This window comes from Miscanthus floridulus, chromosome 7, assembly GCF_019320115.1.
Source record: "Miscanthus floridulus cultivar M001 chromosome 7, ASM1932011v1, whole genome shotgun sequence".
NCBI classification, from domain to species: domain Eukaryota; kingdom Viridiplantae; phylum Streptophyta; class Magnoliopsida; order Poales; family Poaceae; genus Miscanthus; species Miscanthus floridulus.
In genome coordinates, this window is record NC_089586.1 from 134748143 (window position 1) to 134765971 (window position 17829).

Below are 17829 nucleotides of genomic sequence, written 5' to 3' on the forward strand. Positions count from 1 at the left end.
CGGGGCCACCTCTCCGCTACCGTCATCCGTCCGCATAGCTATCTTGAACCTGGCCTGGCATCAGGCTATGCAGGCCGAGTTCGACGCTCTGCAGGACAACGACACTTGGACCTTGGTGTCTCGCCCTCCTGGCATCAACCTCATCACCGGCAAGTGGGTTTTTCATCACAAGTTCAAGCCCGGTGGTTCTCTTGACCGCTACAAAGCTCGCTGGGTCCTCCACGGGTTCACACAGTGGCCGGGCATTGACTATGATGAAACCTTTAGTCCAGTTGTCAAGCCAGCCGCCATCAGGGTGGTTCTCACTTTGGCTCTATCTTGCTCCTGGCCGATTCACCAACTTGATGTGAAGAATGCCTTTCTCCATGGCACCCTGAATGAGACAGTCTACTGCGTCTAGCCTACTGGGTTTGTTGACTCCGCCAAGCCCAATCATGTCTGTCGTCTGAACAAGTCACTCTATGGGTTGAAGCAAGCTCCTTGCGCCTAGCAAAGTCGCTTTGCCTCTCACATCACCTCTCTTGGGTTTGTTGAGGCCAAGTCCGACACATCGCTGTTCATCTACTGCAAAGGTGCTGATATGGCTTTTCTCCTCCTATATGTTGATGACATTGTTCTCACTACGTCCTCTTCGAGTTTTCTTCACCGGATTATCGCAGCACTTCGCCGGGAATTTTCTATGACAGACATGGGGCCTCTTCATCATTTTCTAGGTGTTAGTGTTCAGCGCCGAGGTGACAGTCTTTTTCTCTCTCAGCGTCAGTATATGCTGGAGATTCTGGAGCGACCTGGTATGAGTAACTGCAAGGCGAGCAGCACTCCCGTGGATACTCACTCGAAGCTCCCTGCTGATGGTGCCTCAGTCTCTGATCCCAGCCAGTACCGCAGTCTTGCTGTGGCTCTTCAGTACCTCACCTTCACCAGGCCAGATATTGCCTATGCAGTTCAGCAGGTCTGCTTATACATGCATGATCCCCGGGAACCTCATCTGAGTGCTCTGAAGCGCATTCTTCGGTATCTTCAGGGTACTTTGGATCTCGGGCTGCACCTTCACTGGACCTCTCCAGCTGATCTCACTATCTACACCGATGCAGATTGGGCGGGATGTCCTGACACACGCAAATCCACCTCGGGTTATGCGGTGTTCCTTGGGGACAATCTCATCTCCTGGTCATCTAAGAGACAGCCGACAGTGTCCCGGTCCAGTGCAGAGGCGGAATATCGAGCAGTTGTGAATGGAGTCGCCGAAGCCAGCTGGCTGCGCCAGCTCCTCCTAGAGCTTCGTTGTCCACTCCATCGTGCCACAGTGGTTTATTGTGATAACGTCAGCGCCGTTTATCTCTCCACTAACCTGGTTCAGCATCAGCGAACCAAGCATATTGAGATTGACCTCCACTTCATCAGAGAGCGAGTCGCCCTTGGTGAAGTCCGCGTCCTGCACGTTTCCACTACATCCCAGTATGCCGACATCTTCACAAAAGGTTTGCCGACATCCGTGTTCACAGAGTTTAGGTTCAGTCTTAATGTTCGCAGTGCTCCCAGTTCAGACTGCGGGGAAATGTTGGATTGTAATATGGCAAGTGGGCCTGTCCACAATGCCTATATATATGTACGCCGAACAATCACAATACCATTGAGAATTTCCCCAATCACTTTCTAATAATAACATACTAAACTTTTGTCCTTGTCTTCCTATAGAAATAATTGTAATTGTTAAGGGCGGTCCCAATGAAAGAAACTAGTAGTTTCTATAACATAGGATACCGCACCAAAAAAAATACTGCTTTCCAACCTATGGTTTCTATGAGTAATAATTATTTTCTCTTTCTCTCTCCCAACTCTATCTTCTTCCTCCAATAGGAGTGTGACACGAGCTCCCTAGAAACTAGTGATTTCTTCCCAATGACGATTTTATGGTTTCTTGGAGCATTGGGTCAAGAGTAGACCTGATTTCTTCATGAAGAAACCATTTCTATGAATTTTGCTCTCTTTCTTCATTAATTACGTTGTCATGTCAGCGTTTTGCCTACGTGGCAAGTCATTTAATGAGAATAGAAACCATCATCAATGCACCATTGGGACTGCCCTAATTGTCTTTGTGCCAACACAAACAAGATTTTATCGGGTTTGTGGTTTGTCTAACGAATTTTTTATTCTCGGTATCAAAAATTACAGATTGCGACTACAGAAATTACAAAGAACGAAATCTGCAATTTTAATATAAAATATATGCAAAAAGAAACTAAATTTCAGTCACCTGAATTTTAAATTTTAGCAAATCCCTTTTTATTACACGTACGTAAAAGGGAAAATAAACGATCGGACGAAATCATGTGTTCAACCAATGAGCCATGATATCTGATCTGATGCATGGAGATCGACAAGGCGACCACGCAGCTAGGGTGTGAGACCGAGATACTCCGCCATGAGAGGCTTGAAGATGCCGTCGGACTCGAGCGCCGCCGCCAGCTGCGGCCATATGTAGGCGCTGAGGAGCCAGGAGCCGTCTTCTCCAGGCCGCGCTCCGACGGACAGATAGCCTGAGCAAAGCCTCCCGTAGTCGCACATGGGCAGCGCGAGCGCGGCGTCGCCGAAGCCGAAGTCCGTGTCGAGCGGGAACGACGCGAACACGGTCTGGTTCAGCGTCGGCGAGCCCATCCCGAGGACACCCTTCTCCATCACGTGCTCGGTCTTGTGCACCTCCACCCAGTCCACTGTTGGAACCGGTGGTGACCACCGAGTTCACGATCTTGGAGCTGGCTTACAGCCGGCCCGGCTCGTTACCACGAGCCTGCGCTCCCACAGGTCCCAGGTCCACCGGAGCTACAACATATAAGACCTTGGACCTTACTCAACCCAAAAGACTAGCCTGATAGGTGGAGTCTTCTTCCGCCTTATATGTTATGCTCCCCCACCATCGCTACACGATGTGGGACTAAACCCCAACAATCTCCTCCTTAGTCACACATCGGGGTGCCCCGCCATATATGTGACGCTCGAGATTTTTTATTGGGTTTTAGGTTTTCTAACCATGGGTACCGGCTCTGATACCAATTGTTGGAACCGGTGGTGACCACCGAATTCTCGATCTTGGAGCTGGCTTACAGCCGGCCCGGCTCGTTACCACGAGCCTGCGCTCCCACAGGTCCCAGGTCCACCAGAGCTACAACATATAAGACCTTGGGCCTTACTCAACCCAAAAGACTAGCCTGATAGGTGGGGTCTTCTTCCGCCTTATATGTTGTGCTCCCCCACCATCGCTACACGATGTGGGACTAAACCCCAACATCCACTAGCTCCTGGAGGTACTCGTCGTAATCTATGGACGTGATGATCTCCCGCACCATGGCCGCCACCTCCGCCAGCGGCTTCCTCCGGATCTCCTCCACGACGGCGCCACCCAGGTGTTGGAACTGGTGGTGACCACCGAGTTCACGATCTTGGAGCTGGCTTACAGCCGGCCCGGCTCATTACCACGAGCCTGCGCTCCCACAGGTCCCAGGTCCACCGGAGCTACAACATATAAGGCCTTGGGCCTTACTCAACCCAAAAGACTAGCCTAATAGGTGAGGGTTCTCCCGCCTTATATGGTGTGCTCCCCCACCATTGCTACACGATGTGGTACTAAACCCCAACAATCCCCCTCTTAGTCACACATCGGGGTGCCCCCGCCATGATGTGACGCTCGAGATTTTTTTATCGGATTTAGCTTTTCTGACTATGGGTACCGGCTCTGATACCAATTATTGGAACCGGTGGTGACCACCGAGTTCACGATCTTAGAGCTGGCTTACAGCTGGCCCGGCTCAGGTCCCAGGTCCACCGGAGCTACAACATATAAGGCCTTGGGCCTTACTCAACCCAAAAGACTAGCCTAATAGGTGAGGGTTCTCCCGCCTTATATGGTGTGCTCCTCCACCATCGCTACACGATGTGGGACTAAACCCCAACACCAGGGCGTAGGCCGTGACGTTGCCGAAGTAGTTGCGCATCGCGGGTACGAGCTCGGGCGACTTCACCCTCCGCCGCGCGTCCACCATCCAGCCCATGCAGCACCGCTCCTCGGGCACGCGGGACGCGGCCACGACGGCGGCGAGCACCTTCCACAGGTACGCGGACACCGCCTGGACGCGCGAGGGACGCTGGAGCTCGGTCACGGTGGCCATGTCCCGCAGCTTGGCGATGTCGCTCGCCTCGACGTAGTAGAGGCGCTCCAGGAAGCTGGCGGCGGCCGTCAGGGCGTTCACCGTCCGGTGGTCGTCGTACGTGTCGAACATGGCGTCGAGCGCGTCGCTGTAGGCCGGCGGGTCGCGGGGGCGGAACACCGAGCGGTCGTGGTTCACTGACACCGCTCCCGCTTCCACGGTGGCGATGCTCCCGCCGGTCCGTGCCAGCTCGGACCACATCCTGACACACATGGTGATGGCGTTGCCGTCGTTGAGGAGGTTGTTGTTGGCCCACACGACGGAGAAGGCGCCGCACGCGAAGGACAGGAGCTGCACCGAGAGCGTGACGTCCTCCGGGTACGGCAGCACGATCTTCTTCAGGGACTCCTCCGCAAGGCCGTAATCTAGGCTGCCCAAGGCGACGCCGACCTCTCCCACGACGAGCTCCGCGCCCTGGTTGTGGCAGTGGAGCTCGGGGACGCCGGAGCTTGGGTTGATGACGATGCGGCCGGCGAGAGGGAAGAAGTGGCTAAGCAAGGTCGGCAGGACGTCCTCGAAGGTGGAGACGACGGCGTAGAAGCCGCCCGGGCTGGACTTTGGCAGCTTGGGGTAGAGGCATACTATGGAGGCCTGCACGTTGTCCGGGTAGAGATCTAGGTTTGAGAAGGTGACGACGTGCGGCTGGAGGGAGGGGTCGGAGGCCTTCACAAGCCGGCGACTCAACACGCGAACGGGCACCTCAGAGGATCCGGTAGGCATGTTTTTCAGTCTAACTAGGAGCTGCATGCAGATGCTACTACTGGTCGATCGATAGACGCTTACCAAATCTGGTTGCTTGATATATATGTATAGGCGCGCGAGTGGCGAGCAGAGGCAAGCTGCGTGATGAATGATAACCAGTGTCCACTGTTCCATCGCATCTAGAATCACAGATTACTGTCTCATCGAAATTTGGCGTCACTTGTTCATCACTAACGGTTTTCTAAACCCGATGGAGATAGTAAAATGAGAGAAAAATTCATGGCCGGTCTTTAAACTTGCACAAGATGTCATCTAAGTCCATGTACCGTTAAAATGCTATTTTTAGGTCTTAAACTTGGTTACAGGTACTGCCGTTTCACAATCTCAGACGTAAATATGTCGAGTGTTTACTTATTTGCCGAGTGCAATTAATCGGGCACTCGGCAAAGAGTTAATTTGCCGAGTGTAGGACGTAAGACGCTCGGCAAACATATTACACTCGGTAAAAAATAATATTTGCCGAGTGTAGAATATAAGACACTCGGCAACATACAATACGACACTCGGCAATAAATTAACACTCGGCAAAATCGTATCACGTGACCGGCATGTGCGACGGCCATGTGACGGCATGCCGGGCGTTAGCAAAATGCAACTTTACCGAGTGTTTTGACAAAGCACTCGGCAAAATAATAAGTTTGCCGAGTGTTTTCATCCAGCACTCAGTAAAATTATAAGTTTGCCGAGTGTTTTTCCCCAATACTCGGCAAATACAAAACTTATTTTTCTCTCCTGCCCTCCAAACTTTTTCTACCATCCACATACAACATGTGTTACTACATGTTAAAATTTGGTATATTTCTGAATCCGTTTGATATATTTAATTAATTTATTGTGTTTAGAGGAATTTTTTGGTATAAGTCAAATTTGAACCGCAAGTGATTCAAATAATGGAATAAAATGAGTGGAAAAATTTTATTCATGTTATTGAGTCCATTTTGAAGCCTTGCCCAAGAAATGAAAAGAATGTTTGAACATCTTGTTCACGAAATCCGACCACGAACGTGTGGCCGAATGATTTTTAAATTCTAAAAAAAGCAAACGAAGTCTGAAAAACATGAGATTTATCAAAGTCTCATGATATCATACGCGGAGGCTATGGTAAAAAATTGAGAAGGTTTCGAACAATCTGTCACGTACGATGTTTACAATCCGAAGTATCTTAGAAGAAGAATCGTAGCGTAGAGAATGATCCGGTAAGATTTGGATTCAAAGTGACGGTCGAATTGGGGGTTTGACTTCAGAACTTTTTGTATAGGCAATAGAGAACATAGATTGATCCATGTGTAATTTTGGTAAATTTTTTGATCCATTTGATAATTTTAATTTGTTAAGTGCAATTATAGAATTTTAATTGTTATACATTGAATTTGAGCTACAACTGCATGAAATAATAAGTTTTTTTCACTCCTGGCCTTGAAACTTTTTATACTCTCCACATACAACATGTGGTACTCCATGTTAAGAATTGATATATTTCTGGATCCATTTGGTAGGTACATACAACATGTTAAGATGTGGTATTGCATGAAATAATAAGTTTTTTCACTCCTGGCCTTGAAACTTTTTCTACTCTCCACATACAACATGTGGTACTCCATGTTAAGAATTGATATATTTCTGGATCCGTTCGGTAGGTACATACAACATGTTAAGATGTGGTATTGCATGAAATAATAAGTTTGCCGAGTGCCCGATATATGGGCCTAGCTAGGTGCTTCTTATTTTTTTTAAGGTTATTTGTTAACTAGGCCTGATTAGCATTGGAAGTTTGTGAGTGCAGTTTTCAATACGTCCTCGTAGATATCAAACTTGCACAATCACATGTCCAGGTGTGCGACTCGAAGAGAACTTTCTCGGATCAATGACCTACTCATGGTGCTAAGTAAGTAAGTGAAGCTAGTAACATATAATTTCCTAATCACATAGCACATTCTAATTTCACAGCCTTTCACACTTTATAGTGTCACGCTGAGTCAAGAAAAATATAAACGGGCACAGGAAGAACCATTTCGAGGCTCATTATACGGAAACACATATCCCTAGAATAGTTAATAGCCAAAAACAAATACAGGTTCTACGTGATGTGGGCAATGCATTAGTACCTCAACGAGAGCACAATGGAAGGAAATAAAATGATGTGTATGTTTCTCATTTTATATATATCGGTTAATTCAATAAAACACACTACTATTTTGTCTAACACTTGTGCATGTTGATGTCATCTTGCTTCAACGATAGCGTGAGAAACTTAAAACCCCAAAAGCTATTAGACTTCGAGATCAAAGAACTACAAGACATAGCATGCATCCTTCGCCATGGACGATGTTTTGAGTAAAAGAGTATCTTTCAGGATTGATCAAGCCAAGGATAAGAGTAGTATAGATTCAGAGATGACAAAACTTCTATCGTAGTATATACATTTTTACTGTAACGACATATACATTATTGTAACATTTGTAATATAAATCTTGATGGATTTCTGATGTATGTGATGCTTTAAATATCCAGTCCAGTAACCATAGGAAATAAAAAATACATTACACAAAAATAATAAAATAAAATAATGAATAGCATATGGAAACATCAAATCAGTTTGCCGAGTGCCCAATATATGGCACTCGACAAATCTCAATTTTGCCGAGTGTCATACCTGGGACACTCGGCAAACCCCTTCACGGCCCCACCGAGCAGTTCAGTTATTGAAAATGAAAAAAAAAACAAAACGGGATTTGTCGAGTGCTAGATCTGGGGCACTCGGCAAACCCGTTCATGGCCCCACAAAATAACGGGTGTTTGCCGAGTGCTAGATCGCGGGCACTCGGCAAACCCCCTTTGTAACCACCCAGCACCCACCTGGCCGCACACACGCCGCCCACACCACACCGCACTCGAGCACACCAGCCTCGCCTCACTCGAGCACATCGATAGCAGAGGCGCCGCTGGGCGACGTCACCAACCTCCTCCTCCTCGTTGAGTCCCCGACCCCGAGCAAGCCCAGGAGGACCGCACGCCGTGCCCTCCCCGTGCTGCCCTCCGTCGTCTCCGTGGTCTCCTCCGCCTGCTCCTCCTCCGCCTCGATCACGCCCGCGCCCAAGCCTTCCGCCGCCGCCTCGGCTATGCCCGTGCCCAAGCCTTCCTCCGCCGCCTCGGTCTACGTCGTCACGCTCGCGCCCAAGCCTTCCTCCGCTGCCTGCGTCGTCACGACCACACCCAAGCCTTCCTCCGCTGCCGGTGAGTGAAGCTACGGCATGGATTTGTGCTCGATCCACTGCAACTGGCTGTGGTAGGCTAGTACTTCGATCCGCATTGGGCTGGGATTTCTAATCCTACGTCTTCCTCGTTTGCAGTCCTTGAGGAGCACAGCGTGCTCAAATCACCGACCATCTCCACAGTTCACCGCAGGACCACTGAGGCTTAGGGGAGGTGGAGGTGGAGGAGGAACCCCGCCGCCGCCAACAGCAAGGGCAAGGAACCTGTCGCTATAATACTCGATGTCTTAATGCTTGCATTGCTTGTTGCAAAAGAGTTGTTGTGATGTCATCTCACCTAGCGCTAAATGGATGTACAACGAGGATGGATGTCTATATGAGCGTGTGATGATCAACTTAATTGAGCTGAATTAATATACACACCATCATTTAGTCGACAATTGACATCATAGCATGCATCCATGATGTCCATCTATTTCTGTCTAACCGATCAATCCAACCATTTCCTTTAGTACGTACATTTCATTTCGTTTGATTCGCTCATAGTATTTTCTTTGGTTTTTTAGAACATCTAGGACTCATCTCAAATTCTAGAATTAGGCCGAATCGCTGAAATCATATTGTTTCGGCAGCCTGAACTACAAATGACGGTTCCCGTCAATTCCATCCAGAGACTAATGATTGGCATGTGAGTGGACAGTGATGGTTAAAATTTTTATTCTTGATGAACTTATTATTTCATATACTTTGTTCAACTATTGCTTCAACATAGTTGACCTACAATACTCCAGGAGAGTTGCTGTGGATGGCTTTTGCTAAATTTTTATACTAGAAGGTGTAAATAATGGTAGTGACATTTATTCTAAAGATCTATTGTTTGCTTGTGGAACAAAATTTATGCAGTGTTAGATTGTTAAAGTGTCATGTTAGTGTGGCATGTGGTCCTGAATGGTCGTGATGTGATTGAGTCATTACCATGAGGATCTTCATTTTGTTGGCTCTTGTTATTTTAAATTCAAGCAGATATAAACACCACTAGTTTCATGCCAATGTAATTGAGCTATCTTGCTTAACTATTTCATTACCATGAGGATCTTCATTTACAATTGACACTATTATGTTCATTTACTGCAGGAGGGGCTATTGCAAGGATCATTCCCCACCGTCCTCGACTCGTCACTTTGCAGGACAGCAAGGTGAGGCATCCTACACCTCTCTTTCGATATCATGTTCGTATATCATGTAACCTAGCTAGGCGTCTCCCGTTCAAAAGAGATACGGTTGGAAAAAATGCAGATCTTTGCATATCTATAACCGTATCTGTTTCGAATTGTCCACATTTTTTGGACAGCTAGAGGATGTGTAGACAGAGTTAGTTTCCATGCTCTACTCGGATCCGAGACAGAGTTTTAGCAGCATCTCCCTGTTGTTCTCCGGATACACAATCTCCCTGCCAGGACATGTATTTGGAGAACAACGGGAAGGTGCTGCCAAAATTTTATCTCAGATAGGAGTAGAGCATGGAAACTAACCCCATCTACACATCCTCGGGTGGGATTAGGACATATCTTCACCTATTAGACAGTATAGGAGCGTGTAGATGTAATTGATTTTTATATTACTTGGTGATATGTTAGAGGATGGATGACCGTTAGTGGATGTACACAGGCCGCTCTAGTCAGGGTTCGATGACAGATGAATGGATTGCAAAGATCGATGCTTTTTTGAAGCTAGCATTTGCAAGGGTTAAAGGAGCGCGTGGCACTTGGTGTCTGTCGATAGAATATCGTCGGCAGTCCTCCGAGGGGTATCCCATGAAGATAGATTGATCGACAGAGGAGCATGAGATCAAGAACAAGAAGGCAACAAAGACACACGAGTTAGACAGGTTTAGGCCGTCAGTATGACCTAATACCCTACTCCTGTGGTCTGTTGGTTTGTATTAGCTATCGTATGATATACTGTGATTTTAGAGGGGGTCCCTGCCCGCCTTATATAGTCTGGGAGGTAGGGTTACAAGTCGGTTAGATCTGAGAGATAACTGAAAAGTAATAACTGATTACAGGAATCTTGGGATCATACATATCCTAACAGATCTCGTAGTATCTTTAGGATATCTTCCCGATGTCTTGTGGAAGGTGCCGAGCAGAGTCGTGCCCCACAAGGCTTCTTCTTGTGGGCTGGGCCACCCCTAGGGGCATAGCCCATGTGGTCTGTCGTGGGTATCTAGGGTCGTACACCCCATAGCTAGTCCCCAAGCGTCTTGTACCTGTTGTGCAACATCGTCTTGAGCTTGTCTGAGCAGGTGCGAAAAACACCAAGCAGTCAAGCTCATGGTCCAACCACCATGCTGAACTACCGAGCTGAGTGAACCATCGCCGAGCAGTGTGAACCATTGCCGAGCAGCATAACCTATTGCCAAACAGCATGACATGTCGCCGAGCACCGTGAACCATCGCTGAGAAGAGTGACCCAAGTACGGCTTGCCATAAGGGTGTAAGGAGCTCAAGTTTAGAATCGAAAATTTCTTCGTAGTGGACCAAGTGTGCCCACTTAGAGTCCAAACAAAGTTGTAGGAGTCAATCTTCCTCTATAGGCATGTAGTCTTCGAGAAAAAATCCTGCACACTCACCGCGAGGTGAAGTGTGCCCACTTAGTCCCTAAGCCTGACAGCAGATGATATAGTCATATGGTGCCAAGGTCAGAAACTTGAAGAATAGTAGAAAACCAGCTGAGCAGGTAGCCAGTCCTCGAGCGTGGCCCAAAAAGAGATAGCACATTCACCGCTAGGTTAAGTGTGCCCACTTAGTCCCCGAGCCTGATAGTAGGTGACATAGTCACATGGTGTTAAGGTCAGAAACAGAAAAACAATCAAAGACCAACGGAACAGGCCGCTAGTCCCCAAGCTACAGGTGGAGTTATCGGAGAAATCGAATTATGGAGAAAAAACTAGAGTAATGGTTGTACAGTGTCAGTTACTTAGCCTCAATAAATGGCGGAGAAGTCGGCGATATTTCGGCGAGGAGCAACTGAAGGCAGCGATAAATGAGCAACATGGGCTGCGGTTGCGTAGAAGCCTAGGTTACGGCCCATTTGCCGCATCAGAGAAATCAGAGCGGCGTAGATCGCGGGAACGGTTCCCAAAAACCCCTTGAATGCGGAATGGTGGGGAAAATCCTATATAATAGTGCCACTGTAGACCCCGTTCCCACCTTTTCCACTTCATCTTCCTCCTCATCTCTCACGTCGCCGAATCCGCAACCACATTTGCCTCCGCCACTGAAACCTAACCAGATCTGAGAGATGGCGCCGAAGAGAGGACTACGAAACCAAAGAAGACGAGTCCCAAGAAGGTGGACGCCGTGGCCCAACATGACGAGAAGTGGGTGTCGTCATGAACAGGAGAAGCTGAGCTAAATCGGTTGGTGGAAGCCGGCGTTCTCCCTGACCGTGCGATCGCCGGATGGTGTCTAGCTCTCGTGAGTCCTTTCCCACGCCTCACACTGACGAAGTAGTTGTATTCAAAGACTATTTCTGGCGCGGGTTAGGGTTTCCTGTTCACCCATTTCTAAGGGATCTGTTGGAGCTCTGGGGCTTACTCTGTGCAATCTCCACCCCAATACCATTTTGCACATCTCAATCTTCATCCACTTTTGTGAGGCATACCTCGGAGTCCTACCCCACTTCAATCTATTCCATCACCTATTCTGGCTGAAGAAGAGAGGCGGCGCTGGTTCCAAGATGGTCGGTAGGGTGTATCTCTAGCTTCGGGATGGGATGGCGAGTGAATACCTTACCATACTGCTGAACACGTTGCTAAAGGGGTGGAACACCAGATGGTTCTACATGAAACAAAGCCACCCGGCGGTTCGTTGTAACGCCGACCGTATCCCAGAAAGCCAGAGGAGTTGGTCGGAGTTGCCAAGCAACGATGACATGGAGCAAGTGAATGAACTCCTTGGCTTGATAAAGGGCGTGAAGACCAATGGCGGATTGGTGGCGGCAAGTTTCATAGTACGCCACATACAACCCTATAAAGAGAGGGCGCACCCAGGCTTAGAATTCAAAGGGGAGACCGACGGTACCCGAGAGAGGCTAGAAATACTGTCCAGGAACAACATCAAAGAGCGGACTGCCGAGCTGTTCGCACCGCTAGCCTCCTTCAGGTTGTTAGGGTACACAAAGCCCTTCAATTGCAAGAATCTGCCTCCTCAGGTGAATATCCTGACTATATGTTTCCGAGAAGTTTATTTATACTATCGAGCAATAAACTGATCCTACTCATGTGAAGATCCATTCACAGGATAGGGCGGTGTATTTCTTGGGTGTACCAAGAAACAATTGGCCGTCGTCAGTGGATGCACGATGACCAGTTCAAATCGAAGAAAGCTCCATCGGCGTCCCCTCAGAATCCAGAGGAATGGATACCGGTCAGACAGAGAGTCCTCCCCCGGTGTTGGTGAAAACCCGGGGGAAGAGGCCAGCAGCAGATGAGTCAGCCTAGAAGAAGAGGAAAACAGCAGTGACTGCTCCCTGCAAACCAGGCGGCATCTCTTTGGATGATGACCAGACTAATCAAACACAAAGAACCGCGGTGTTCGATTGGTCTGACAACGATGAGATTCTCACAAACCCTCCCCCGAGCATGAAAGGGCCTCCACGCAACCCACGCGTAGAGGAACAAACCGGGGTAGGTGAAGAAGTCCGTGAAGCTCCAATAAGGAGAGTCCCCGAGCAACGAGCGGAGGGAATTGCTGTGCAGCAGACATCGTAAATCCCCACAAGGCGAGCAACGGAGGTCCCCGAGCAACAAATGGAAGCAGCCCCGGAGCAGCAGGCGGAACCAAGGCCAACCAAGGAAGAGCCGAGAATTCCCCCGATGAGCACAGGAGTCGACCCCACGGCTACGCTCAGAGGCTCAGGCCGGCACCGTCGGTTCAAGAAATTGAACCATCAGACCAAACCGTAAGTGTCCTTGTGCTGATGTTACTTTGGTGTATTTCCCTTACTTCTGTTGTGACTGAATAACTAATTTGGTATAGTGCAAAGCCAACAACTGATCTAGCTCCACCCACTCAGACTGAGCAGCAACCAGAAACTTGTCCTAGAGTGGTGGAGATGCTAGTAGACCACATCCAGGAGTCCCTGAGTGTTCAGGAGCATGCGAGGGAGCCAATTGCTGCCCCTGGTGGGCTTGATAGCCGCGAGCGACTGCCTACTATGATGAACGAGTCGACGACAGCGCCTTCGACAATGGTGGAATCAGGAGCAGAAAAGCTTTCGACGCCGAAGGAGCAAACGGCGGTCCCCGATACTTCGGAGGGCATGGTCGGACCTGCTATCCGACCACCGAGCCCCCAAGTGGTCCCCCCGGCTGCAATGGAGGAGGACGAGGTGGAGGAGATCGTGCATGATGAACCTCGACCCCAAGTAGTCTAGATCCTCTGAAAGCGCGGCGATGAAATAGTTATTATCGAAGAGGAGGACACCACCAAGGAGTTCAGGAGACTGGAGACTGCCCTTACCGGTGTGATGAAATAGATCATGGTGAATACTTCGGTTGGAAAGGTCCTGGTTGTTTATTGGAATTGGTTAACAATAATGTCATCATGCATTTTGCAGGAAATATCTCGAGTTGCCGAGCAGCGCCACCAGCTGATAAAGCGAATGGAGCCCCTTGCTGCAGAGAACGAAAAACTCAAAGAGGCCAGGAACCTCTCGGGGAAGAATATCTAGAGGGCCCAACGTGAACGAGACCTTACGGAGTTGAACGTGTGGGACCTGGAATACCAGAAGGGGGGTCCTTACCAAAAAGCTAGCGACTGTGTCCGAGCAGATGCGGAGCCAGTCCGAGCAGCTGGCCACTATCTCCGACCAACTAAAAAGTGCTTCCGAGCAGCTGGAGAGGAAAAATGAATAGCTCAACAGTGTATCCAAATAGAAAGCAGGTACGGTACATCAACGAATGTACTTTGGTATGCTGAACAACCGCATTCTCATTAACAACTGGTGTGCTTGTAGAGCAAGACACTGAGCTTGGCTAGATGCGCCAGGCCATCGATCAACTATGCCAGGAGAAAGCAAAGGAAGCAGAGTGGGTGGACAATCTTGCTGAGGAGCTGAAAGGTGAATTCCTCCTGGTCGGAACTACTGTTGAAGTAGCTTCCTTGTATAATGGATCATTGTAACTCTCGTAGGCTATCATCATAAAGCCAAAGCATAGTTTGACGTGCTGGTGCAGGAGGCCAAGGTCCAAAAGGAGAACTTCGACGCTATAATCACCGCAATTAAGCTGGTGCTTGATTGGGTCGATCTGGAACTGGCCGCTCAGCATGACGATAGGCATCAACGTCCTGACACCATAATCCAGATGTGCAAGGCAGCATGGGAGAACTTCAAGACCTTCAACCGCGATGCCATTACGACCGTCGCTACCCATGTCCTCGCGGTTGTTCGGTCCCATTACCCTACCATCGACCTTTAGTCGATAGGGAGTGGGTTCGCCGAAGGACTGGACGATGCGGGGACACAGCAGCTGGAGGACAAAGTGGAGGACACATCGAAGATGCTGGCCAGCGATATAGACCTGTTTGGTGAAATGTATGGTAACGGCGAAGCTCAGTAATCAGCTCATACATTATCATCAATAAAGGCCTGATAGTGTAATTAGAACGCGTGAAAGCGCAAGAAACAATTATTCATCGAATAAATGCTATAAGGAGCATGTATATGTAATATATGCAGTTTGCTTGTAGTTCGATGAAAAAGTCTTTGTAGTTTCAAACCTGATGCGATTATGCATAGTTCAAATAACATCCGAACAGTTGGTCTGCTACTGATCCCTATGGCCTTGGCCAGCCCATAGTCCATAACGTCGAGCGCGGAGCCCGTGCACATGTAGGAGTAACAGACATGACCCAGGAACCACAGTCGACCACCCATGACGCAGAGCACAGATCATGTGGCACGTGTAGGGAAAAATCGGTGACTGGGTTTTTTCCATAAAAAACAGCGTGGAATGTCTGCTGCTCGGCAGTTGTTATATGAACTTGGAGATAAAGGCAACATAAGCAGCATCCGAGCAATGTATTCTATGTTGAACTCTCAGCCTTGACTGACCCATAGTCCATAACGTCGAGCATGGAGCCCGTAGACATGTAGGAAAAATAGGTGTGACCAAGGGACCGGAGCCGACCACCCATAACACAGAGCACGAAACCCGTAGCACATGTAGGGAGAGGTCAGAGACTGGGTCATCTCTGAAGAGAACAGAAAAGAAAGGATGTTGCTCTCCGATCAAAAAATGTTTGGCGATTTGGAGAAAATGTGCTTGGCGATTTGGAGAAATCATGTTCGGCGATTGTGGAGAAAACATGTTCGGTGATTTGGAGAAATCATGTTTGGCGATTTGGAGAAAATGTGTTCGGTGATTTGGAGAAATCGTGTTCAGCGATTTGGAGAAATCATGTTCGGTGATTTGGAAAAAATGTGTTCGGCGATTTGGAGAAATCGTGTTCGACGATTTGGAGAAATGTGGTCGGCGCAGTTACAACGATTACGTATTGGAGTTCGTCATGAAGTAGCATATAGCTTGGCGACCACAAGTGGGTGTTAAACCACCATAGAGACAAAATTGAGACAAGTTATGGAGACCAAAAACTTTACTGAATAAAATTGTAGAGTACATATCTGGAGTGTTTCAAGGATAGAAACGTATAAGGTGTTTGATGTGCCACGAGTTGGGAACATCGACTCCTTCTAAGTCACTTAGGCGATAAGAACCTAGTCGAGTAACCTCTTTGATGACATAAGGCCCTTCCCAGGGGAAAGAGAGCTTGTGCAACCCTTTAGTTTTTTATTTTCTGCGGAGAACGAGATCGCCGACAGCAAATGAACGACCTTTGACGTTTTGGTTGTAGTACCTTCACAAGCCTTCTAGATATTTAGCTGTATGAACATAGGTGATTAGGCGTTCTTCCTCAGCCCTGTCGACGTCCTCAGACCGAACAGCCTCGGCCTGCTCTTCATCATAGTTTTCCACTCTAGGTGCTCGGAAAGTAACATCCGCTGATAGTATGGCTTCTGAGCCATAGACCAAAAAAGTATGGAGTCATGCTGGTGCTGCGACTAGCTTGAGTACGTAGTCCCTAGACTATAGCTGGAAGCTCCTTGAGCCATCTGCCCGGGTGTTTTTCTTCTTTCTGATATAGTCGCTTTTTTAGGGCATCAAGGATCATACCGTTCGCCCGTTTGACCTGACTGTTGGCTCGTGGATGGGCAATAGAGACATATTTGACGGAGATGCAATGGTCTTCGCAAAAGTCCTAGAAGTGATGGCTAGTAAATGTAGTTCCGAGATCAGTGATGATGCTGTTTGGTAGACCAAATCTATGGATGTATCTTCGAAGAGCTCAACTGCCTTCTTTGCAGTAGCCAAGACGAGCAGTTTATATTCAATCCACTTGGAGAACTTGTCAATGGTGACATAAACATACCAAAAACCACCTGGTGCTATCTTGAAAGGCCCGATCATGTCTAGTCCCCATCATGCAAAGGGCTAGGAAGCTGGGATGGTTTGCAGCTCTTGCGCCGGCACATGTATTTGCTTAGCAAAGAATTGGCATCCTTCACAACATCAGATGAGATCTTCTGCATCAGTGATGGTTGTGGACCAATAAAAACTAGCTCGGAAAGCCTTGCTGACTAGTGTTCTCGAGGCCACATAGTTGCCACAGGAACCAGAGTGAATTTTAAGAAGTAGCTTCACTCCCTCCTCTTGGGTGATGCATTTCTGCAGTATCCCTTCCTTGGCACTTTTCCTCATCAAGCTGCCATCCACCAGCACGTAAAGCTTGCTTCGATGAACTAGGCATTCAGTTTTAGTCTTGTCTATGGGTACCTCGGCGTTGGTGAGGTACTTGATGAATTGCTCCCTCCAATCGGTGACCGGCGAAGGCACCGCAAGTACCAACTGCTCGGCATGGGGAACTTCTTTGACTTCCTTATCTTCTTTGATGGATGGCACCGGGAGATCTTGAATGAAGACCCCCAATGGGATCATGGTGTGAGAAGAACCCAGCTTGGATAAGTGGTAGGCGAGTTGATTTTGGTCACGTACCACATGGTGATATGCCGTAGAATTTTCCTTCAAGCTTTCTGATTTCAGCGCAGTAAGCATCCATCTTCTTGTTGGAACAGGACCAGTCTTTATTGAGCTGGTTGATAACCAGGTTGGAGTCCCTATACACCATGAGGCATTTGACGCTAAGCTCGACGGCTATACAAAGACCATGGAGACATGCTTCGTATTCCGTGGTGTTGTTGGAGGCCAGGAAGTGTATCCAGAGAACATAACGTAGCTTATCCTTGGTCGGCGTAATGAATAGAATGCCCGCACTAGCACCGTTGATGTTAAGGGCACCGTCGAAGTACATCACCCAGTGTTCAGGGCAAGTAGCGGTGATGGGCTCTTGGATCTCGATCCATTTAGCGACGAAGTCAGTGAGCGCCTGTGACTTAATGGTAGGTCTGCTTCTAAATTCGATGGAATAGGTGCCGAGCTCAACAGCCCATTTAATGATGCAGCCATTGGCCTCTTTGTTGCAGAGAATGTCCCCTAGAGGGAACTCAGTGACCATGGCGATCTTGTA

At 48.4% G+C, this 17829-nt stretch overlaps 2 protein-coding genes across 2 annotated transcripts; one reads left to right on the top strand and one right to left on the bottom strand.

Moving 5' to 3' along the window:
* Positions 1-688: 688 nt before the first annotated feature.
* LOC136466355 (uncharacterized mitochondrial protein AtMg00810-like) lies at positions 689-1742 on the top strand. The gene is made up of 2 exons (XM_066464720.1): positions 689-1580; positions 1699-1742. The coding sequence occupies exons 1-2, from the start codon at positions 689-691 to the stop codon at positions 1740-1742; spliced, it is 936 nt and encodes a 311-aa protein (XP_066320817.1).
* Positions 1743-2397: 655 nt separating this feature from the next.
* On the bottom strand, positions 2398-4925 carry LOC136466356 (omega-hydroxypalmitate O-feruloyl transferase-like). The gene is made up of 4 exons (XM_066464721.1): positions 3954-4925; positions 3282-3413; positions 2966-3044; positions 2398-2714 (listed from the first exon to the last, which is right to left on the bottom strand). Exons 1-4 carry the CDS (start codon positions 4923-4925, stop codon positions 2398-2400), a joined length of 1500 nt encoding a protein of 499 aa, XP_066320818.1.
* Between the last annotated feature and the right edge of the window lie 12904 nt (positions 4926-17829).